The 24,502-nt window shown below is 43.8% G+C and overlaps 1 protein-coding gene across 3 annotated transcripts in view; it reads left to right on the forward strand.

Moving 5' to 3' along the window:
* The window catches only part of BMPER (BMP binding endothelial regulator), a 239,995-nt gene that overhangs the window by 8,302 nt on the left and 207,191 nt on the right, over positions 1-24,502 (forward strand). For all 3 annotated transcript variants that reach the window (XM_078059447.1, XM_078059448.1, XM_078059449.1), the window contains exon 3: positions 20,842-20,941. In XM_078059447.1, coding sequence (XP_077915573.1) covers positions 20,842-20,941 — 100 coding nt within the window. The remainder of the gene's footprint in view (positions 1-20,841; positions 20,942-24,502) is intronic.

Here is a 24,502-nt window from a genome sequence, read left to right on the forward strand (position 1 = left end):
TTGCTAATCACTTGGTGCCTCTAGAGCAGGGTGCTGCCACCTGAATAGAAGAGTTTACTTTCCAGAGCAGCCTTTTCAAAATTCCATTTTTGCTCTCTATTGTTGCATGACTCATTTGGCAAATTATTGCATCTGTTAGATATTGCCATGCTAGTATGTGTTCTCAGTGGTAGCACAAATATTATACAATAGCTAAAATTGGGTAGCCCCCCTTAAAAAAGTCTATCAATGTGCTGGGACCCCTAGACTTGCAGAGGAATTTTAGAGCCCAAGTTGATAGAACTTGACAATAGAACAGATGGCAGAAGTGAGAGATGGGGTGAATTAGAGGGAATTTCGAGACTTCTACCGGTGGTATAGACAATGTAGGAAGAGAAGAGGTCACTGATGTGGGTGTGTGAGAATGAGTTTAGACCTGATGAGTTGGCTTTGATGACCTTCCAGGTAGAAGGGCCCAGTAAGCTTGGTAGAGAAATTAGGACCAGAGGACAGAGACATCTGTTAACTGCCTGAATTGAAATACACTTCAACACTTTGGGAATAAATTATTTGTCTACATTGAGCTTTCAAGCAATGGGCCTACAAGAGTAATTAGAAGAAGGGTTATATTTAAGGGAAGGGTAGAAAAGGAGAAACCCATGACAGAGATTGAGAAGTTGTTATAGGAGAAGGAGCAGAACCAGGAAAGTACAGACCAAGGCTGAAGATGTTTGAAGAATAGAAAGACCAGTGGTAATAAATATTGCAGTGTTAGACTGAAGATTCTAGGAGAATATCAAAGAAAGAACTTTCTCATCATCTTATGGGACTATTGGAAACAATCAGTGATGGTGTCCACCTCCCTAGTACCTGCTCTACGTTTTCACATGGAATAGAGTTCATCATAGATGGAATTTGCTGGAACCCTGTTTGATAGAAATCCAGAACTAAGATTGCTGTAGGGATTTTGAAAATTTAGAGCAAAAATCAAATTTTCCAAACTTTGATTTGGAAAGATCTTAGTAAAAGTGAATAAATAGCACATGAAATTTTAAAAGGTACCAAAACAAAACTAATTTCATGGATAAAAGTAATATACTTTTCCAAACATCTTTGGAATGTTTCTATAGTTAAGTGCAAAATGGACAAGGCCACGAGGCCTTTTTTTTATTTTTTTATTTTTTATTGAGCAACAATATAAAAGAGTCTGGCTAATATAAAATCTTACCATTATAAACTTTCAAGTTTGTTCTATTAAACTGCTAATGGTGCTTTAAAAAATATTATGATATAATTTAGTCCCTTAGCTAGATCTTCAGGAAAAATATTTTCTGTCTTCACTAAATGTTTAATATCTGCTTTGTCATTGAAGTACAGCTGTGGAGTGGCAGTGTTGGTGTCTGAAATTATGGGTTCAAGTCTCATGGGGGCCACCTGCTATCTGTGCATCACTGAACAGGTGACCTGTACTCTCTGAGCCTTAGTTGTGAGTCCTGGGCAAGTCGCAATGGTGTGTGCACCCTTCAGCTTCACCTCTAAAGAGGAATAATCATGCAGACCCTAATCTGTTGACTGGAGCCATTAACTGAGGTGATGAATGTGGGTTAAATGCACTGATGTTTGTGAAAGGCCTTTGTTAAGAGTATAAATGGAATTATTAAGGGCAAGAATTTGAATAGAAGAAAGTAAAGTGTATGCCATAAACCAGTTTTTAGCAGATCATTTAATAAGTATATTTTTTTAGGAACAATAGTGTAGTGATTCCTATGTCTACTCCTTAAAAGTTGTAAGGCTTTGGGTGAATTGCCTAATATTCTGTATCTCTTTGTCTTTATTATAGGGCTTTGGTCAGAACTGTGGGTTAAAACGTGTAAAGTTCTAGGGGCACCTGGGTGGCTCAGTCAGTTAAGCGTCCGACTCTTGATTTTGGCTCAGGTCATGGTCTCAGGGTCAGCATGGACTCTGCTTGGGATTCTCTTTCTCCCTCTCCCCTTCCCCCATGCATGCTCGTGCTCTCTCTCTCTCTCTCGCAAATAAATAAATAAGTAAAATCTTTAAAACAACAACAGCAAGCCTGTGAAGTCCTCAGAACAGGGCCTGGAATATGGTAAGCCCTCTTGAAGCGATAACCACTGCCACGACCACTGTCGATGTGATGCTTTTAAGAAGTGATGAAATGGACTGTTCTTATTTCAGTATTTGTCGACACTTGCGAAATATGTTTACTGTGAACTTCTGTCAGGGTAGACAAGGAACTTCAATAGACGTGACTGCTGTCTTTTCTGATAGAAGATGGAAAACGCTGGTCATCTCTGGGACTTAGCAAGATGGATGGCTGCTCTGTTTTTCATCTTCCAAGGCTCACCTGCTTGGTTGGCGCCCATCTACAGACAATCACAGCGTTGCGTTCGTAGTGAGGCCTAGTTGTCCTTTTTCAGCACTTGCCATTGAATCAGGAGGTGGCAGGTGGGAGGCAAGGATGTAAACCTAATTCCTGAGTGGACCTGCTGAGCCTGGCCCCTGTGAGGCCCCTCCGTCTGAGAGCGTGCAGAGTCCTGCTCTCTGACCGACCACAGTCACTCCTGCATGCCCGTGGTGTGGGGCCTCACCCTCTCCAGGTTAATCCCAGAGTCACTGATGTGACTGGATTTGGACTCCATGCAGCTTTGAATGTTTGCAACCCACAATCCCGTCACTTGCTCTGAGGGTGTGCGTCGTCTTCTTTCACCAGCATGCTCTGTGTCGTGGTGTAGGTACTTGGGTGAATTTATGTCTTACGAGATGAAGTCTGAAAGTCTGAGAACCTCGTCCAGTCATCTCTGCAAGCTCCGTATCTTCAGTGAGAGGTCCACAACCTTGGGACTTGAGTAGGAGTCAGCCTGGAGTTTCCTGTTTATAGTTTGGGTTGTTAACACTTGGGCTAGCTCCCCCTAGAATGGAACTCCAAGTTCCCAAACACGATTCTCCCAGAGAGTTTGTCACAGAAGGTCAACCCTCTCTATAAAAGACATCCTAAATAATCATTACAAAAACACACTTTTCCCTTTCAAAGGAATGTACTCACATTTGAAAATTTAGAGTCCTATAGACATTAAGACCGGCTTTTCTTTGTGACAAAAGGAACATTCCCTCTTAGAGAATATCCTGCTGTCAAATGCAGCAATGTGCATGACAGTACAGGAGGTGTGAGAGGGAAGAATCTGGGATTATCTCACTTTTGCTTTCATAAGTCACAATGAAAAATGCCTCCCCATCCTTGTTGCTGCCCCAGCCGGTCATTTCCTCCCCCTTCCAGTGAGGCTAGCTCCAAAACCTTGACACAAGCCTTAATGTTTATATTGGGTTTTGGATGTTAGCTCCCTTGGCTTCTGGAAGCTGAGTCTGTTGAAAATTATGTTTTTCTTTGAAGGACAAAGGCCTTATTGTATGTACATGTCGTGTAGTGTAATGAGGTTTTTTTTTCTTCTCTTTTAATGTTAGGTAATGGGTGGTACTAACCCAGATCTGCCAAATGAGAAGTTCAAAGGTAGGTCTGTAACCTGAATGGCAGTTTTAAGGTTTCACGCAGGTAACTCAACAAGAGAAAATGAAAGGGTGGGACAAGTAGCATCTCCACTGATGAGACCATGTTCCCCATATGCCCTTCTTTGATCGAATAACCGTCAAGTGACTCTGGGAGAGGACCTGCAGCATGAGTGATGATGCCCCAGAGACACTTCAAGGAGAATGACAGTAATAATAAAAATAATAGAGATGACAGCAGCCCATTTTAACTTATAAAAGCAGGCATTTCCAAAATAGCTCTTGTATTCTTGGTCAGATAAATAGATTTTGGCTAGATGGTTTTTCATGGCCGCTGAGGCTGTCAGGCGTAGGCTGAGCATCTTATTTTTAGAACCTGTGCGGTGGGTCTCTTGGCTGGTGCTGCGGGCCCCCTCAGCTGTGGGTGACCTCAGGAAGATGAGATTGGGCGACCGGGCCTGGCCCACAGAAAGGAGGCATGAAGACCAGAAGGCCCAAAGTTGTTCTTGTATTTCTTTGGGCCTCACTGAGAGGCATTTTTAGGTTCCTTATCTTAATTTTTTCCTCTTTCTCTATAAACATTGCTTTTCTTTCTTTCTTTCTTTCTTTTTTTTAACCTATCTTTCCTATGTTTCTCTCTGAGAAGTCTGTGGACCCCAGCAATGGCATTAAGGTTCCTTTCACCCCTCACTGCTTTCTTTTTAGTGAGCAAAGTAATGACATTTGCATCCTTTTACATATTTATTTTTAGAGCTTCTTATTGGAAAATACCGGGGGGATTCCTTTGCTATTTTATTTCCTCATTAAGCAGAAGTGTCTGAGGCAAGATATGACAATTGCTCGCTCTTGGGTCGGATGCACCTGCATTGTGTCCGTGGTCTGCGGTGCTTGAAGCTTCTGCCTCTGGTAAAGTCTGGCTGTGCCATGTTTGACTGCCTCTTTCTGTCCCTTTACTTTTCAAAAATTCACAAATCCTGGAGGCTCTCACAGCCTGCTGGGTCTCTCTTGCCTTGTGGATTTAGAGTGTAAAAGCAGTAGCATCAAGACATTTCACATAGCAGTGTTTCTTGGTCTCGGGGGGGACATTATTTTCTGAATGAGAGGACATGAACGATTAATCAGATATTCTCCCGCTGGAGATCTGCTATGCCAAAACAGTTTAGGGTCTCACCATGTACATGTGTTTATGCTTCTTGCGGGGAACGGGGCCGATTGGAATTGAGATGTGGTGATTTCCTGTTTTCAAGCACTGGTGAAACAATGGTTCTGTGCCCGGTGGACTCATTCGAGGTCAGCTCCCAGTCCCATTAGCACATAGGTGAGCACTGGGATGGAAATTCCTTTCCCCTACGAGGTGACTCAAGTCAGAATTTGGGGAAAAGCTGGATGGCCGGGAAGGGGGCAGGGATATGCCCTTTTCTCGAGTCTCATTAGTCCAGGGGTGGTTTCCTTTGTACGAACTAGCTTTTCTTTCTCCTTACTGGGATGTGCTGGGCATGCATGTCCCACAGAGCAGTGGCTTCCTTGTTCTTGTGAGTGCTTGTGGGTGTGCGTGTAGGGGAATAGTTGGGATTTATTAAAAACATGCACATTTTTTTTCCTGTTTTGTATAAACCATACACTGGACAAGGGCAAAGAGAAGCTTGCTTAAAGTAATTTACACGCTATTTGGCCAAGTGACAGACATATACAGTTCCCAGATTTTGGTGTTTGGTTGAAGTGTATGAAAATTTTGATATTTGGTGAATATCAAAGAAACAGCAATTTTTGTGGTTCAACCTAATTCATACTTTGAGCATCTTAAGACTTTCTCACTGGAGAGAGTTATTCTGACAGGTTATTGCAATGTATCTGAATGAGGGGGCCTTTAAATTAAGGCTGAATTTACACTGGGATCATATACTAAACCTAAAATGTGGTGAAATAGTGAAACATGAACACCTCTCAATCTCTGGCCCCCCAGCTCTGAATTAACGGGCTCTCTGTATATCCGCAGACCCCTTCTGCTGGTAGTGGGGGTGGAGAGGAGGTAGAGAGGGAAGCATTCACCTTCGTACCAACGAGAGGGAACACAGGACATGGTGTGTGCTCGGCAGGGAACGTGGGAGCTGAGTTGCAGGACTGAAGGAGGAAAATGATTGATGGTCATTAAACTCAGCACATATTTATTGAGCATTTATGTTAACAGTGGCCTGAGGCACTGTGAGATTGGAAAAACACTTTTTAAAAAAATGAACAAAAAGATTAAATTATGTTCCAGATAGTTTTGAAGTTAGATAGCTTATATTGCTCTAGAATTCTTTGCAAATTGATAAACTAATGTAAGCCATAGATATTAACTCTTGGTTGGAATATTTGATTAATCAGAACAAATTATTATTCCATGACTGTGATAGGTTATACACACACACACACACCCCAATGTGCACGCGCATGCATAATATGTATGTATTTAGTGTAACATAAGATAATGGAACTAGTTTGCAAACTACCTTCTATCACTAGAGTCTAAAATAAAAGTGTGAACGTGGGATTGAACCAGTAGTCGTGTGTGTGTGGGGGGAGCCCCTTCGAGCGGAGTTTTGGGCACTGGTGACAAGGAGCAGGCAATTGAGTCCCTGTGGCTGGCGGCCCCTCCCTCTTCCTGGTCCTCACCCAGATACTTCAACATGACTGCTTATGTTATCTCACACTAACAGGTCAGTGGTAAGGATTTTGCCTTGGCTCTCAGTTTGTAACGTGCCTAAGAACCAGGAGGGAGCTTGTTAAAAATGCAGATTCAGGGGTTCTCCTCCAGAGACTCTGACTCCAAGGTCTGGTGGAGACCGAGAATCTCCATTTTTAATAAACTCTTCCAGTGACTCTACACGGAGGCCCATTTTTGAAAAACTCTTTCCAACTGAGGTTAGTGGAAAGAGAAGGATGTATCAATAGAAACATAAATATAGGTAAATTCCTTGATGAAGCAACATGTCAAATAGGGGTTTGGGACAATTGAAGTTCTGTTATTGGTACAAAACTTAACAGTGGGTCAACTCCCATTTATAGATTATTGTTTTTGTGGGGGCTTTCACACAATTCTCTTGCACGTTAATGGTATTTATTGAAGTGCTACTTTTTCTCTCCATGTCCTTTCACTCTCAAGCCTCTTCTAGTCGCCTGATTGGAATTAATCATTTGTTCTTCGAAGACTTATGTTGGTCACTCTCGTTATAACCCTTACTCCTGCCTACCCTGAAGTTTTGTTGATTATTTACATGGCTGTCTCTCCTGTTGGACTTTAAGCTTCTTCAAGGCAAGAATCGTGTCTGACTTCTCACTACCGTTCGAAGCATCTAGAATAGCACCTCTTAACAATGATTTTATGAATAAATACTGTGTTCATAAATTAGGGGAAGCCTGAACGTCAGTTTTTTCAAAGCCACACTGTGAGTTAAGGTAGGTAGGTTTTCTCAAGAAACCTATTTCACAGGTGAAATAATTAAAGCTCAGAAAAGTAAAGCAAGACACAGCTCACACTGCAGATGAGCCAGAGTTGGGACTATGATTCTAGTACAGGAATCCTGCACCAGCCCGGGTAGACTCCACTGAGATATCTTTCAGAGAATGTTTCCTGACCACAAGGGTTGAGAAAGCACCCAGGGTGAGGGGGGTGAGTGAGAGACACCCAGCAAATAACTTCCCCAGGTTTTAGGTTTTTAAGAGTCCCTGCGGTCCAGTTAGGTAGAGTCCTGACTAGCGCCTTTGGGTGGGACAGGCTGACCCTCTGGGTTGCTGCCAGCCTTTTTGTATGATGGATTCCCACAGGGATACACTCTGTTTTCTTTGGTCTTTCTGTGATGGGCAGCAGCTGCAGAATAAAGCTGATGTGACATATGTTTGTTGCTTCTTCAGCATGAGCCAACTAGATGTAGCAATTTGACAAAACAGCCAGGGTTTTCGGACTGATTTGCTGGGATCCAGCAGCATCTGGAGGAAACAGGTAGTCGATAAGGAGTGGAGGACCAGGTGAGGTGGGGTTTGGAGACACCCCAATGCAACCCCTTCCATTCCCAAACCTCCATAATAGAAGCTGTTTCCTTCTGCTAACCATTATCTGTGCAGCACATACCTTCCTCATCCAGAACAGAGGTATTCTGGGAAACTTGAGCTCTTTTCTCTCTCTTTATGCCACCCCATTTGTGCTCGCACCTTCTTTTCCTTGATGAGGGAGAATGTAAAGTTGAGCTGTTGCCTTCACTTAATTCTGGTTGCATTGCTAAACTGTTTCCCATACTTTTAATGAGAATCCTTAAAAAAAATTTTTTTTTAAATTGGCCTGGCATTCCATTGTTCCAGGGTTTCACCTTTATCATCTCCATCTTTTATTATTTTTTACCATGTTATTTTCTTTCTCTGTTATTAGCTCAGCATTTCCATGATGTCACCACTCCTCAAGTTTTCTGTCTTGTTTTCCTCAGTTTCAGTTTCTAATTCTTGGTTTCAGCCTGATAATGAGACGCACAAACAGAATTACAGTGGGGTGGTTGTTCTTCCTACAGAAACCATGGCGGCCAGACATGTGAGGGATGGGGTGGGGAGCCGTCTGGTACACGCAGAGTTGGAAGAACCGGTGGAAGGCCAGGGGGCAGGCCATTTGTGATAAGGATTAAGGGGTCAAGAAAAGGATGGCTAGGAACAGCTAAAGGGCTGGCTTAAATCAGAGCTGAGTGCCCAGGTGGGGGGTTAGTAAATATTTTCTGCTAATGATGATGTGCTGATATCATTGAGCCTGGTGGAGAGAATGCCCAGGGGAACTTTAAGAGCCTTGCAATATCTGGGAAGGAAATCCTTTGTTGAAAGGACAGAGAGGAGTACAAATCCCACAGTTGCAACATATCTTTAGCTCCAGCTTCTCCGCTGGCCTCTCTGCCTCTTGCTCGCTTCCAGAGTGAGCCCCAAAGTGGTTGTGGGGTGTTGGCTTCCCTGCTTCTTGGCCAGCGCCTGCCTGTGAGTCCAGGCCTCTTCCCTAGATCCCTCTATCCTAGTTATCCTGCTGTAGATGAGATCACACTCCCAGCTTTGAGCCACATTTGCTGGGATCAGAAATTGAAAGCAGGGTCTGACTGTGGACTCTATTCATCCCAGGGCTTTGGCTCTAGGTCTTAGTATAACTGAGAAGGAAAACTTAAAGGATTTCTCCCTTCCTTTTCTTTCCATTACTCCTAAGGGTTAATGTTCTCTCCCTCCCACAGTCTTCCTTAATACTTAGCTAGACTTTGGTCACTAGGCTCTGGTGGGTCTGAGCCTTGTTAGTTGGGGATATTGATCCTATTGTCAACTCTTCTAGTCAGTCAGAATTTTCCTAAACTTGAGTCTACTTCCTCAGAGATGTAGCTTGGCAGGCACGGTGTTTATTAGCAGTAGGGGCAAGAAGCACACAGCAGCGGTCAAGACATCTACTGAGCCTCAATGGCTGACAGTGACAGGTCCATCCTGAAGTATCCTGGTCTCTAGGTATCTGGCATGGTGGCAGGTGCTGCAAGAAGGTGACCCCTGGTGGTCACTGGATTCATGTAATAATCTCAGGCAGTGATTTGGTACAGGTGTGTGTGTGCGTGTGTGTGTGTGTGTGTGTGTGTAAGGACTTCGCATGTGTAGTATTCTCTTAGATTTGCATGATGGATTTATAAGAATTTTGTTTATCTGGCTACTCCTTCCTGGACTTTTTTTTTTTTGCTGGGTCTTTCATATCTTCTCAAACTTTAAATATTGGAGGGCCCCAAGATCCAATCAAGACATTTTCTCTGTTTACATCTTGCCCTAGGTGATTTTATACAGATTCATGGCTTAAAAACCATCGATATGCTGAATGTTCCCTCATTCATGCTCCCAGGTCTCTCACTCTTCAAGGGCAGACTCCTATCTGAATGTGTACATGGATGTCCAGGAAACACCTCTGACTTAAGGTGGCCCCCAACAGAGATCTCTGTCCCACCCCTTCCCCAAATCTAGTCTTTTCCAGCCACCAGTGTCAACCGCAGTGTTCCATTTTCCCAGGCCGTCAGCCACGGGGTTTTTGATTCCTCTTTCTCTTATACCCTATGTTCAATCTATTAGCAAATCTTGACAGCAAAACCTTGAAAATATACCTGAGAATTTCTGACTACCTCCATGATCACCCCCTTTTTTTTTTTTTTTTTGCCTCTATGATATATTATCAACCAGCGACCATTTAAAAGTATATATCCAATTATTTCAGTTATTTATGAAAGACCTTCTGGTAACTTCTCATCTCAGTTGAAACACAGTCTGAAGTATAACCGTGGTCTGCAAGGCCCTCCCAGATCTGGCTCCTGATGCTGCCTCTGGCCTCCCCTTCCATTGCATCCCTCTGCCCCTCACTGTGCTCCGACCTCACTCCTGGGCTCCCAGCACACATGATACATAACACCCTCTCAACAAGGGTGCGTTTGTTCTTTCCTGTACCTGGAACATACTTATCCAATATATTACCTATTCTCATCCCCTCACTCTGGTCTCAGAGGAAATGTTTCCTTAGTAGAGGCTCAGAAAGATTTGGGGGAGGGGTGGGACAGAGATCTCTGTTGGGGCCATCTTAAGTGGGAGGTGCTTCCTGGACATCCATGGGCACATTCGGATAGGAGTCTGCACTTGAAGGGTGAGAGAGCTGGGAGCATGAATGTGGGAACATTCCGCATAGTGATGGTTTTTAAGCCATGAATCTGCATAAAATCACCTAGGGTAAGGATGTAAACAGAGAAAGCATCTTGACTGGATTCCATTCTCCCCAGTACACATTGTCACTCTGTGCCCTTGTCCTGCTTCATTTTCTCCGAAGTCCCTGTCAGTGCCTGTTACCATGCAGATACTGGTTTCCTGTAGGTCTCCCAACTAGAATATTGGCCATGTGAGGATGTCGAATCTGATGTTCATGCTGTACCCCCAGGGCCCGAGACAATGCTGGGCCCAGTCAGTGCTTATAGGTCAGATAAATGAGGATGTGCTATTCGTGTTTAATTTTTTTGATTCCATAATTTGAAGATCTAACTAATTCCAACCACCAAAATTAAATCATGAAATTTCGTTTCTACTCCAAATTCTGCTTTTTCTATAATGGTTTGCCTTTTTCATAGCTCACGTGACTTTGCGTATCAAGTCTGATTGGTGGGGAAATTATACAAATACATTAAAAGACGAAAAGTTGTTGCCAGTAAACAATAATATAGTCAGAGTAAAATATATAATTATAAACAATAACAATTATAAAACAAAATTTTTCCTATAGAAAGCTATTTTTTTTTTAAAGAAGCTCTTACTGCTCATACTTGGTAGCATGATCATTATCAGTTTTGGAATATGAATTAAAATTCAGTATGTTGGTATTTTTATACTTTACCTAAGACATTTTTACAGTTTCAAGACCAGCAACTTTTCTTTCTTTATAACACCTTAATCAAACGTGGATTATATGCAAAGTTTGCATTTGTTGATTGTTTAATGAATTTGAAAATGAAAGCTAGTGGATTCAAACTGCATTCTAAACCTATGAAATAAATCTGTGACTTCTCTAGTTTCTTCTGACACCTGCATGTGGCCCTTGGGAAGGCCTTGGTGAAGAGAACATGCTGCTAATGGCCCTGGTGAATGAGTCAGACCAACCCTAGCTCACAGAATTGTCCTCATATGGGAATGCTATCTGGGGCTGGCTTTTTCAGTTCCAGCCAGCTAGAGGGCCCATGCTTCCCTTTGCTGCCCCATCTGATGTTCCTCAGGCTCACTGGACACCCTCTGTAGTCAGTATCGATGAGAGGACAACCTGGGAGCAGGGATCTTTCCAGCACCCGATGCATCACACCGCCCTTACCGTTATCCAGAGGCAGGACGGTAGGAACCAGCTCTAAAGCCTGCCATCCCAGGGGTCCCTTTGAAAGCCTCTGTGATTGCTGGTGGTCGGGGTCAATTGTGCACATGTCTTTAAAAGTGTCTCACTAGTGACCAGAAAGTTACTTTGTCAAGATGACAGATGGACTGTGAGCAGCCCCTCCGCCCTGCCTCTTCCCTGTGATGTCAGCTCCATTTACTTGTCAAGAGAAGGTATTTTTGTAGCTCCCAACAGCGCGCGGGCTTTCATGGGCAACCTGTGAAAACGCTTCTGTTCTGTCCTATGAAAAATCTGTTCAGTGGCTTATTGTTGACCCACAGGAGTCGGGGGCGTTTGAGGACCTGGTGAGTCCCACCCACTGTGGGTGATACAGGCAGCGGCGTGTGCTGACGAGGGGGCACCTTTCAGGGCTGGCCACGTGAAGACATGGTTTGCCACCGCCAGTCACCCAGGCAGGACACAAATGGGGTCTAAGACATTCTGCGTGCATATTTCGGACATTTTCCTTCTTGGCAGAGAATCATCTATGTGCACTATTAAAAGGGTTCATTGAGTTCTCAGCCCCTTTGTATAGCCAGGGAGCCCAGCTTTCGCATGGCCGTGGGCCAGAAAAGGCACTGCCGAAGTCATATCTTCATCTCTCCTTCCTGAACATCATATTGCAGCCTTTCCAATGGAAGTTGCTCCGATTTTATTATTGTTTTTAACTCCTTTACCTTCACTCCTCAGTCTCTCCAGTCCCCCTGCCAACCTGGTGGGCAAGCTCCATGCTGTCCCCCAAAGGGTGGGAAGCTGGCTTCTGCCCTCTGCGTCATAGGTCTTGCTGGTGGTTGGAGTTGGGCTCCCATCATCTGAAGAGTAAAAGAACTCACCGGAAATGCATACAGATGTTCATAGAATTTTATCTCCCCTTTCCTTTTCGTTTTCTTTTCGGGTGGAGGAAGAAGCGGATTCATTATTCTTCATGTGCTGAAGGGCGCACAGCGATGTAAAATAATCAGAGGTGTTGGGAGAGGTGGCTGGACCGCTTGTGTTTGAGGCTTTGCAGGACTCCAGCCCCTCTCGAGCCCCCAGTCAGGAGTACGTGGACATTTTCTTGGAGCACCGGCTTCATCCCACATCCCAGCTCTTTGATTCCCTTTTGCTTGGGGAGGGGAGAGGAGTAAGCTTGGGGTCAAATAAAGAAAGGATGGCCACCTTTATTCCTCTCAGTTTACACACCTGGCTCCTCTCCCCTGGCAGGAGGGGACGAAGTCCACCTTCTGGTTTTCCGTCCTGCTTCTGGGAGCCCGAGTTGTCAAAGCTGCATCTGTGATGGCATCCAGTGGTCCAAACTGGCTACTCTGTGTTCCATCCATTATAGTTCCGTGAGCGTGGAGCTGCCAGCCGACCCCTTGCTCAGACGATGTACAGTCTAATAAAAACCAGGCAGTGCTACTTTCTTTGGGCTACTATTTTTATTTGGTGGTTATTTCTTTTGTGTTCTGCCATCTCTAATGTTTTGGTTCTATTTCAAAATATGATTAAACAGAATGAGGAGCTGTTTGACACTGTCCTGTTTTAAATCAGAGTTGTACTTGAGTAGCTGGGACATTCTAATGGTCTGTGTTTCTTTGTTCTGAGAGTTCCTTGAAAAGGCAAAAGAAAAAGCCAGACCTACATCCTTAAACAGCATAAGACCCCAAACAATCCCTTCCAACAAACTAAAGCCCATTAAAAAAGAATTGAAATGTCAGGTAAGTTAAATATAAAAAGGCCTCCTTATTAATCCCCCGTTGCTTCTGCTGGCACGTGTCATATTTTCAAGGTACAATATCAGGAGAGCACTGTCATTTAGTGATGTATTAGGGCCATATATCATCAGAACATCGTCTTTGTAGAGGACATGGGTACTAAAAGACACGACTCTGGCCAGACAGAACAGCAGGGGGTCTTACTTCTTTTCTACACCCCTCCCGCCCCTCCTGCCATTTTCTTTAATCTCCCTCTGTTTTGTGTTGCAGAGAAGTGAATTTCTTCATGGGATATGACTTGTTGCAAAATAATCGGGGGGCCCCAGTGGGCTTCATAAAGTCTTTTAAATGGCTGAGCTTCAAGAGCAGCTTTGTTCAGAGTTTGCACTGTTAGCCGGGCCAGGGAAGGCGGCATTTGCCAGGGTCTGGGTCTCTGGGGTAAAGGCTTGCTGAGCCTAGACAGGAGGAAGAAAGAATAACACTCCCAGATGTAGCGCGATGAATTGTGTGATGTTCTTGCAAGATGCTTTCACATTAAGTCTCCAAAAATATATTCTTGCAAGGTATTTTTACCTCTAGACTCCAAAAGGATAGCCTCTGGAGGCTGCCAGTCTCCCGTGGGAGGCACCCTCCCGCTCAAATCCAGGAAGAAATGAGAGGATGTGGAGGCTTCGGATCTAGGTTCTGATCTGTCTTGCAAATGACCGGGTCCTCAGAGACTGAGACTCGTTCTGAGTTTTAAGCCAGAGACTTAATCTGTCTATCTTAAAATGCACTATTTTTACTTGTGTGATCCAAATGAAACCATAAACCACTAAGGTTTATAATGGCCTGAAAATGGGGAGTGCTTAGCAAAGGCAAACATTTAGATTCCTAGCGACGAGGAAGAGATGGCTCATCTTAGCCTCTGAACCAAGCTGTGCAGCGTAGTGGTTAAATCACTTTCTCTGGTATCAGCGAGTCTTGCCTTTGAATCTCTGCCCTTCCTAGCTATGTGTAAACCTGGGTAAGTCATTAACATTCTCTGTGCCTCAGTCTTCTTATCCATAAAATAGGGGTAAATTGGTACCTTCCTGAGACTTGATGCAAGGGTTAAAAAGGACACAATACATAAAACATGTTTAGCACAGTCTGGTAAATAGTAGATTTTCTATAAATGCCAGGTGCTATTATTCTTAATAGTTCAGCAACCTGCCCAGAAAACTATATGCTGCTTCATTGTTTGGTTAGCAATGGATCAGCTCTCTCGCTCTGGCTATGGAAGGGATTTGCAAAAGTGGTGGAGGTTGGGGGTTCAGAAAGATCTGGAAATGCTAATTTACATTAAAAGCAAAGGCCAGGGCGCCTGGGTGGCTCAGTTGGTTAAGCGACTGCCTTCAGCTCAGGTCATGATCCTGGAGTGCCGGGATCGAGTCCCACATCGGGCTCCCAGCTTGGCGGCGAGCCTGCTTCTCCCTCTGACCTTCTCCCCTCTCATGCTGTTTCTCTCTCGCGCTCTCTAATACATAAATAAATAAAATCTTTAAAAAAAAATAAAATAAAATAAAAGCAAAGGCCATTGACACCTGCCACCTTTCCTACAGATGTCAGACATCCCCCACCTCTTGTACCTATCTTAGGACCTCATCGATTGGGAAAGAAAAGAGGTGTTGGGAGACTATTCTCTTGGCTGGGAAGTTTGAGTCATTTTCCCTATCAAACACCCTTTCCTCATCTTAGAAATGGTTTTGTTAATTTTTTTTTCTTTCTCTCCATTGTTTTCCCCTACTTTCATTGAGCTGAGAGATATGGCTCAGAGCCTCATCTTGTATACTAAGGCTTTGTAGTGGACCGAACTGCCTTTTCTTTTTTTTCTTCCAGCTCATTCTATGCAAGAATTACGGGGAAGTCAATTGTACTATCAGTAATAAAGAACAAGCAAGTAAAAGCTTAATTAAAACAATAAATCATCAATCAAATTTAATACTGCTACTGGCAACCACTGAACTATCTCAGTTCCCCCCCACCCTCCCAATGATTATTTTCTGGGGGATTCAGAACAGATTTTGTCCAAAGGAGACAGGCTGGAGCAGGTACAAACTTGTGTTTTCTCCTCTATGAGTGCTCATGCTCACTTGCATGACCATATGTTCCAGAGAATCACTATATTTTATGTCCCATTTATCAAAGCCACTGACAACCAATGGAACCTATCCCTTCTGGGTCTTTTCTTTCAGCCTTTGCCTACATCTCTGTATTCTAGAACTGTGACATTCTGCAGTCAGGTCTGTTTGCCCAAGTCTCCGTCCAGCCCTTGTGTGGCACCTTTAACAGGTTACCTTACAACAAGGGCAGGAGACCTCGCCTGTCTGACCCAGATGGCCTCTTTCCAGAAAATTTCCAGACTAGCTCAGCTGTATATTAATCTATTCCTAAAATCTCAATATTCGAGTAGGAGCTAACCTAATTCTAATATGATGCATCCATAAATTTTAATGCTGTGCCTTAGCAACTAACCTCCCCGGCTGGCCCCTTAATCCAGGCCTGGGAACCAGGTTGTGTTCCCAGGTCCACTGCTAGCTAGCTCTTCGAGGGACCTGAGACACTTAATTTTATTGTGTGCCATTCCACCATCTGCGAATCTTAAGAAACCTGTGAGGATTAATGAAATAATGTCTGCAGAGCTCTTTAGAAGAAAAGTGCTATGTAAACATGTAGTATTATTCTTCTGTTTATGAGAAGTTTTATAATATTGCCTAGGAGAAATTGTGACCTGCGTTCAAAAGCACCATAAAGTTCCCTTTGGCTCTTCTGGGGCTGGAATTGGGTTACAATGGGGAACTTCAAGGACAAGTTGACCTGTTTGACTTCATGCATGGGGGGGCTAGAAATTCCACAGAGGATACATGTGCTGATGTCCGATCCACCTTCCTCCTTGGGAAGCTTGACGCAAGACATTTGTATTCCTAAAAACAAATTCCTCTGTGAGCAGTCTCCAGACTCAAATAGTGAACCATCATCGTGTGTGGACTTCAGATAAATTCACTGATAAAAATAATTCGATTAAGGCTCACCGTGTCCTATCTGTGCTCACCGACCATGATGGCTTTTGAGTCAAGGTGAAATTCTCACTTGATGCCAGAAGTTACACAGGAGTTTTTGTGTGACCTGCCAATGGCTGACGTCTTGTTGCCTCCAACACTGTAGACGTTTCTGGAGACTAGAGGGGAAGCTTGTGGCATGATTTCTCACTCCAGCAGCACTGAGTACTATGGCCCGGGTGTCACGTCCTGGGTTTTTTTGGCTGCTCTAGAACTTCACGGCTAAGTGCCTATACTTCTGAGAGTGGTCATGCTGGGCATCCATCCCCCGGACAGTAGCCGATGATGAAGGGTACAGACCATTCAGGGTTAATATGGGTTCGCCCCCATGGAGGTTTGCAGTTTGGGAGGGGGATTCTTGAGGGCAGCACAATCTATAAGCCCCTCCCCAAATAAGACTGCAGTGATGATATGAGAATGGGGGATATGCATCTAAGGAGGAGGAAGGGAAAGTCGGCAGGGTTTCTAATTTAAGGAAGAGAGCCACTGTTAACCCCTTCATCTCCTCTCTGATACGACCTGGTCTGTAGGCTTCATTGACATACCGAGTGTTGTTCATTTGGGCAGAAAGAAGTATAACAACTTCGCAGCCTTCTTGATTTTCTGAAAAAGGATCTGGCACTTAGAATTTGCTAGTTTGCCAAATGACAGCTGTTTGCCTCTAAGGCAGGCTTTGCTTTCATAAGAGACAAGGATGGAAGGAAAATAATGCCATCTTCTAGAGGAAGAGACTCGTGGGGTCTGCCACCTTCCTAACATGGCCCTGGAGTCTCAGCAGGCAAGGCACCAGGTATTTTTGTTTTTATTCTTATTTCAAGAGATTTGTGATGCTGTTTCAGAGTCTAAAAATAGAGTATTTGCCAGCTGACATTTCTCCCTGATCAGTCTCATCCTATTAGCTGCTGTGTTTTCCTCTCCAGATTTCTATTTTATTATTATTTCTTAAGTATAAGTGAAAGGTCAGGTAATACTTTCCATATTTCATAATAGGATTGGTCCTGGAAGAATCTTAGAAAAAAATATCTTCAAGACATTGGCTTGAAATAGAACAAAAAAGGCATGTCAAAAACATGTTTTTTCTAGTTGCAGAAAGAGGAAAATCTCACAGTGGTGATCGGCTATCTTCTCTATAGCCCCTGCCCCCCTTCAGTGAGAGATCATGTCTCTCCACACCAGATACTGAAAAATGTTCGGGAGCCCCTAGCAGGTCTCATGGTCCCAGTTCCGAAGCCCAGGGAACTCTGTGCTACCACCTAGTGACAGATCTCAGGCACAGCAAGCTGGCTGCCGGAATCCTGTTTGAACTTGGCTGTGGCTGAGGCTGTGGTTTGGCTCACAACCTTATAGAGCTTTGTTGCCAGCCATGTAGACTTTTTCTTTTTTACTCCCTATGCCCCCCTTTTATTTTTGCATGTTGGCACTTCATTTCATGTGCCTCCAGAGGCTGTGTTTTGGGTTTTGATATATTTGGTCTCTCAGAAAGGAGGCAATCATGCCGACGCCTTTGACAGCAGGTAAATCACAGGCTGGCTGACCCTAGGAAGGGATAAACACCGGGAGACAGAGACTGAGAATGAAAAATGTGATAAGGTTTATTACTCTTATACACCAGCTAGGTCCGTTTTTTTTAGAATGTTCTGACATTTTTCTCCAGTGCTTTTCTACCACTCTCTCTGTTGCTTAGATTTGGGGAGATTCAAACCCAAGCTGGAACCTCTGGATAGTTTGTTCAAGGAAGGCAATCTGGCTTTCAGAGGTACGATCGGCACAGGATCCAAAATGGCATAACCATCCTCATGACCAGAAAGCAGCTGGTATTTGTAGACCCTCCCATGGTTGGTGATGACACAGCTCCTGTTAGAGAGCTCATTTCACCACAGGGGAGGCACCAGTCTCCCCTGGGGCCTCTGGGCTGGGACACTGTTTTGTTCTTGTCCGTATCCTGAGTGCCTGGGAAGTAGCAAAGTGCAGCATTTAAATGTTTGCCTTTGGAGTCAGACAGACCTCTGTTTGCATTCCAAATCTGCCTTTTGCGTGACCCTGGGCAAGAATCTTAACCTTGGCTCCCCGTCTGTAAAATGGGGGTGATGTGGATTTTGTGTGTGTGTGTGTGTGTGTGTGTGAAATAATGCATATAAAATTCTTAGCGCAGAGCCCTGGACATAGAACGTATTTGTTAAGTATGAGTCAGCACCAGAAGAGTTTTCTTGAGTGGAAAAGTGAACCGAATGAGCCCTGGGCTTGCTTCAGGGCAGAGGACACTTGGCTCACAGGGGGATGAGGAGGCCGGTGGAGATGGACCCCTGCAGGCATGGCTTTGTGTACGCCACTTCTCACCAGGGCCACTGGCTGGAGCCCAGTGCATTGGTCTCTTGGCAAAATCAGTGAAAGCGAAGCGAGTGGTCTTAATTAACCTGTGCTTAAATTTACTCTGTAGCTGCTGGACTCAATTAAGGAGACAGAGGAATCAGCCTCTTACGAGCAATTCTCTAGTTTTTCTTACTTTCTTCGAGGTCCTGGGATTCTAAGCATGTGCTTCATATCCATGCCTACTAGACACCAGGGAAATGATCAGATATGGCAGTTTGGTAGAATATAAAAAAACTCCAAATGTTATTAGAAGGGGGGAAATCCCCCACTAAACCTACAACTAAAGTTTAGGTTTGGGGTGTGTGTGTGTGTGTGTGCTTGTGTACATGTGTGTGTGCAAAAAAAAAAAAATTCCAGATGTGAAGCTACAAACCATCTGGTTGGAATAACTTTTGTGCTGGACTGTAGTTACAAGCTATTGTGAATTTGGGGATCCTGTTACGGATTTTGACTGGCTCCCAGGTTTCTAATTTAGCAAAGAGTTCCTATATTTAAGAAAGTGTACATCTTCCTATTTATCAGACTCCTAATTGTCACTCACTGTGACTGCCCTCAGAGCTTTGAACTCCCCATGTCTGAGGATTTTTCCCTTCAGAGAGGAGATGCCGTTGGGGATGGCCCTTCCCTGAAGCTGCAGCCAGGTTTGCATGAGCCATGCTCACAGATGTTCTGGTCAGAAAGTGTGTTCACTTCACAGACGTCTTGGGGCGGGGGTGGGGGGCGTTGGTATCAAACGACGGCTTGCGGGAACTGTACTCTGCCAAATGAAGTCACTGTTAATAATGCCAAACAGTATATATACCTGGACATTGTTCATGATTACTTTAGTGGTAGTGCAGGGACACTTAATTTTTTTAAAACAGACCTCTTTAATTTGAATTGTGACCATACTACGCATTATGTTTGTAATTTAAGAAAAATTATGAGAATCCACTGAAGGGCTGTGACTTGCAGGGAGCCTTGATTCCACCACCCTTATGAAAGGACAGGGTGAGGAAAGGGCAACTTGGGAGGGCTTGGAGCTGGGACATCTGGGTTCAGATGGTACATCTGCCTTCACTGAGGGACTGTGGACAGCTCCCGAACTCATCTCAGCCTCACTGGGCACAAGAATGCTCTCTGCAGAGTAGTGGTTCTCAGCTCTGGCTGCACATTGGAATTACCTGGGGAGCTTGGGAGAACATCTAGGCCTGGTCCTTAGGATCCATCAGATCTGAGCTACAGGGGGTGGGCAACAGTGCCAGTCTTTGTGAAGTACCACACAGGGGTCCTGATTTGCAGCTTAGGATGAGGACCACAGGATTGTAGGAGTAAATGAGGCTAGCTCCATGAGGCCCCCTTCTCACATAAAGGACACCAAAAAGGGGGAAAAGAAGAGAATTGATTACTCAGGTCTTATACCTTCTCTGAGCAGCAGTTTTCTTGTTTATAAACTGGGGATAGTAATAAAACTTATCTCAGAGAATTTTAATAGGAATGAAAGCCGTAGCACCTAGCATATAGCATATAGAAGAAACTTACAAATCTTGTTAAGTTTTGTGACATGGTATTTTCGGCACACGTGGATCCAACCTGTGTATAAAGAGGCATATACATAATGTTTGGATCTTCTCTGAGACATTTTAACAGCTAACCTTTCAGGATAAAACCGAAGATGCAAATGTTCACCACACTTCATTAGCATAAGTGCTAATATAATGCAGCTGTCCCATGGCTATAAAACACTGACGACTGTGTCTCTGCTTGGCATGGGGAATATTATTTTTTCTCTTACTGAGCTGATTCAATACTCAACTTTGTCATTATTTGAGTTGGAACTTTAGATTGCTGCATTTTAATGCACTCTACTATTAAGGATTGTTGGAAGGCTGTGTGCAAATATTTTTGTTCTCACGATGCAGTCCTGGACCAGGTAGCCCAATGGGCAAAATATGATTTACACAAATATTATCATTTCTATAGTGTGTACTAAAAAGAAACCTTAGAGCAGAGTGGGAGAAAGCTTTGCTCTCGGCATTCAGTTATCTAGGTGACATTGGTTTCTAAAGAGGGGACTTTTCATTCCTCTCTCATGTGCCCCTAATCTCAAAAGTCCTGTGTTTCTGGATGAATATTTCTGTTCCAGAGAGAGCAAAATGCTTGCATGAGTGTTTCTTGCCAAGATGAAAGCAAGATAGGAAGAGGGAGGCTAGCAAAACCTCAGGCATGTGTCAGCATTTGGGGGGTTCTGTTTGGAGTTTCTTTCAAATGTCTCTTGTCTCTTTCTGCCTAGAACAAGGAAGTGACCTGTAAGAGAGAGAAGTGCCCCGTGCTGTCGAGAGACTGTGCCCTCGCCATCAAGCAGAGGGGAGCCTGTTGTGAGCGGTGCAAAGGTGATTTATGTCTTGGCTGCCTTCTCTTCTGGCTGCTAGTTTGGCATTTTTATTTCTCTTTTTCTCACCTTCCTCTTCACTCAGCTCCTGGCTGGGGTGCAAGTGGGTGTTGGGAGGGAAGCTAGTGTCTGTGTCTGTGAGTTTGGGGAGGTTGGTAGTAACAGGGACTCTCCTAACGGAGGGGTGAAGGTTTGGTGGACATCTGCATGTTCGGTTTACTTTCTAAGGCAAGTTGCTGAAATGTGACAGAGAAGATGCAAACATGATGCCCCTGGGTGTTGGTACACACATGCGCACAGCTTATTTTGTCAAGAAGTGTCAGCCATTTTTCCAGGCTGCACACTTGCCCTGCCTTACTCTGCCAGAGGAGTCTTTAAATTAAGCCTGAATTTTATCATTTTGGCCCCAATTAATTTTTTTTTCCTTCCAAATTGAATCAAAGTTCCTTCCCTTGCCTTTGAAGCCTCTAAAACATCCTTACACCAACTTCATTTCCCATGGTCCTCCAGGGCATGCACTCTTTCCTGAGCATGCTGTTTGTGGTGTTGCCTCTTGGCCTCAGCTCAGGTCTCTCCTCCCCATGGGTCCAGATGCTCAAGGCCCCCAGCCATCACTTGTCCCTTCCCCTCCATGTTTCTGTGGCACACAGAAGTCCACAGACGTATTTCCGATATGTGCTTTTCCTCCTTCATCACCTCATTTGCATTCAGTAAGTCATTAGCCCCTCGGGGCTGGGAGCCAGGTCATACAATGACATCACCTAGAGTGTGTATGTACAGTGCCTAACAGAGCGGGGCCCTCAGGGGCGCCGAGAGCATCGTGGCTCTGGATGTGGGCTCTGGAGTCACACGGCCACGCCGGAATCCTGCAGTCCCGGGGTGCACAGTGTTTGCCAGAGTTCGCATCCACTAGGAACCTCAGAATGTGACCTTATTTGGAAATCGGATCTTTGGAAGTGTAATTAGTGAAGATCAAGTCATACTGGATGAGGGTGGCCCCAAATCCAATATGACTAGTGTCTTTACATCAAGAAGAGGAGACAGACAGACAGACACACAGAGAAGACAACCATATTATGAAAGAGGCAGATATAAATACCTGGGCTCTGTTTCCTGGGACTCCGATTCAGTTGTTCTGGGGAGGGGCCTAGGTATCCTTTTTTTATAAAAAGCTCCCAAGAGATATAGTGTGCAGTCTGGATGGGAAAACCACTAAACTAGGTCTTGACCTAGTACCAGGTGATTTGTATCCCCCAGAAGAATATACACTTTTTTTTTTTTTTGGATGGTGGGGAGGTTTAAAAAACCATCAGAAGAACTCTACAGATACCAGGCCAACTAAAGCCCATTAAAATATGTTTTCTCAATGAAGTATAGTTGACTCACAAAGTTAGATTAGTTTGAGGTGTACAGCATAGTGGTTTGCAAACTATATGTTATGCTATGTTCACAAGTGTAGCTACCGTCTCTCACCATACAAGTATACACTATTATAGTACCATTGACTCTATTCCTGGTGTGTGGCACTCATCTCCATGACTTAGTCATTCCATAATATTCTAAAGCCCGTTTTTAATGTCAACCCACAAGTCTCCATGTTGAACAAAGATCCTGTGAACTTTTCAAAATGCACTGTTACATAAAATCCACATTTCAAGAATTAATGCCCAATTACTTATTAATAACCATGGTTATTGTAGTAAATTATAATAATTGTTAAAAAAAATAAAAACTGAAAAAGCAAAATAAAACTCAACAGAGGCAGAGATTAGAGTTATGCCACCACAAGCCGAGGAGTACCTGGAGTCACCAGGAGGAAGGAGAAAGCAAAGAGGGGCTCTTCCCTAGAGCCTTCAGATGAAGTGTGGCCCTGCCAACACCCTGATTTGGGGCTCCTGGTCTCCAGAGTTATGAGAGAATAAATGTCTGTTGTTTTAAGCCACCAAGCTTGTGGTAATTTATTCTGGCAGCCCAGGAAGAAGCATACACCAACATTTCCACTTGAACAGGTGGAGACTTGGAATCTGTCTCCCCCAGTTCCCTCCTATAAGATGGGGATAATAATTGCTTTGGAGGGAATTGAATGGAAAGGTCCATTCAAAGTGCTTAACACAGTGCCTGGTGTGTAAGCATTTCTCAGTTAATGTAAGTATAGTAGGTGCTCTTTAAATACTTGTTGGGCTTGACTATAAAAAACATAACTTCCGAAGCCTTTTGGAACAGGGACAAGTAGGGTGGATGATATTTTTTCAGAGCCTTCTCAATCAACCGTTTATCTATCACCCCCTTCCTGTGAGATGGGAGTCAGATGTTTTACCCATGTGACTTCCAAGAACTATCAATGCAAGGCCTGAAATGTTCATTTGTCAGGAATCTCCCAAGCAGATGGTCAGATAAAGTGATTCCAGCAAAAACACATTAGCAAGCCGATGTGTGTCCATGTTACTGTTGTTTCACCTTGAAGAAGCTCCTCTCTTCATTCTTTCATTTTTAAACTGCTTATTTGCCATCTTTATCTTTCCGTGATTAGCAAGGCTGCCTTGCCAGTGAGAGGCCAGTTGGCTACCACAGAACGGAGGTGTCGACGGAGGGGTCATGTGTTAAGGGAACATGCCCAAGGCTTTTGGTTCATTTCCCCATTAACTGTGATACAGAAGGGAACTTTCTGTTGCTGTACTGTGTCACTGTCTTTCCTGCTTGTCCTGCTATTTTCTGCATCATCATTCTTGCTCGTCTCTGATTATCCTAATCTTCCAAGGGGAAGAGACACCCAAGACACATCCATTTCCTGAGTGTTCTTTTGGGCTTAAGAAGATAAGCTACTTCAAATTAAACTGGGCCTAAGAATAGACCAGCGAATTCAGTGTCCTGAGATCTCTTTCTGATAGTGGTGTCAGGCTTTTGGGGGAGATCAAAATCCCCAACCTGCCCTGAGGTGGTCCTTTGTGAGAGAGACTCATGAATGCGTCAGATTTCTCAAGCTCTGGTGGTTGATGTTAGAGTTACCTACTTCATTTTCTCTGTTTCTACTCCATCACACAGAATTTGTCTCCAGGATTTTAAGAGACACAATTGTATTTGCTCATAGCTACTGGTTTATGTTTTTCTGATCAGAATAGTAACATATGCTCATAGAAGAAGCTTTGAAAAATAGTCTGAACAGTGGGAAAGCAGAAAATAAATTTACTCATAATCCCACCACCCAGAAGTTACAATTGTTAATATTTGGTATATTTCTTTCTGTATTTTTTCCTGTGTAAAAGTGTTAATCTAGCTAATATCTTAGAACTTACGTTGCATTATTTAAAAAAAATTTTCCACTTAACCTCAGGGCATAATATCTTTTCAACTTACTTGGAAATATTGGCCCTTGATGGGTACATACGATTCTTTTTTTTTTTTTTAATTTAATTTAATTTTATTATGTTATGTTAGTCACCGTACAATACATCATTAGTTTTTGATGTGGTGATCCATGATTCATTGTTTTCGTATAACACCCAGTACATACGATTCTGTTGTGGGAAGGTATCACCATTCAGTGGGTCATTCTCCATTTTTG

The sequence above is a fragment of the Halichoerus grypus genome, chromosome 12 (assembly GCF_964656455.1).
Source record: "Halichoerus grypus chromosome 12, mHalGry1.hap1.1, whole genome shotgun sequence".
NCBI lineage: Eukaryota > Metazoa > Chordata > Mammalia > Carnivora > Phocidae > Halichoerus > Halichoerus grypus.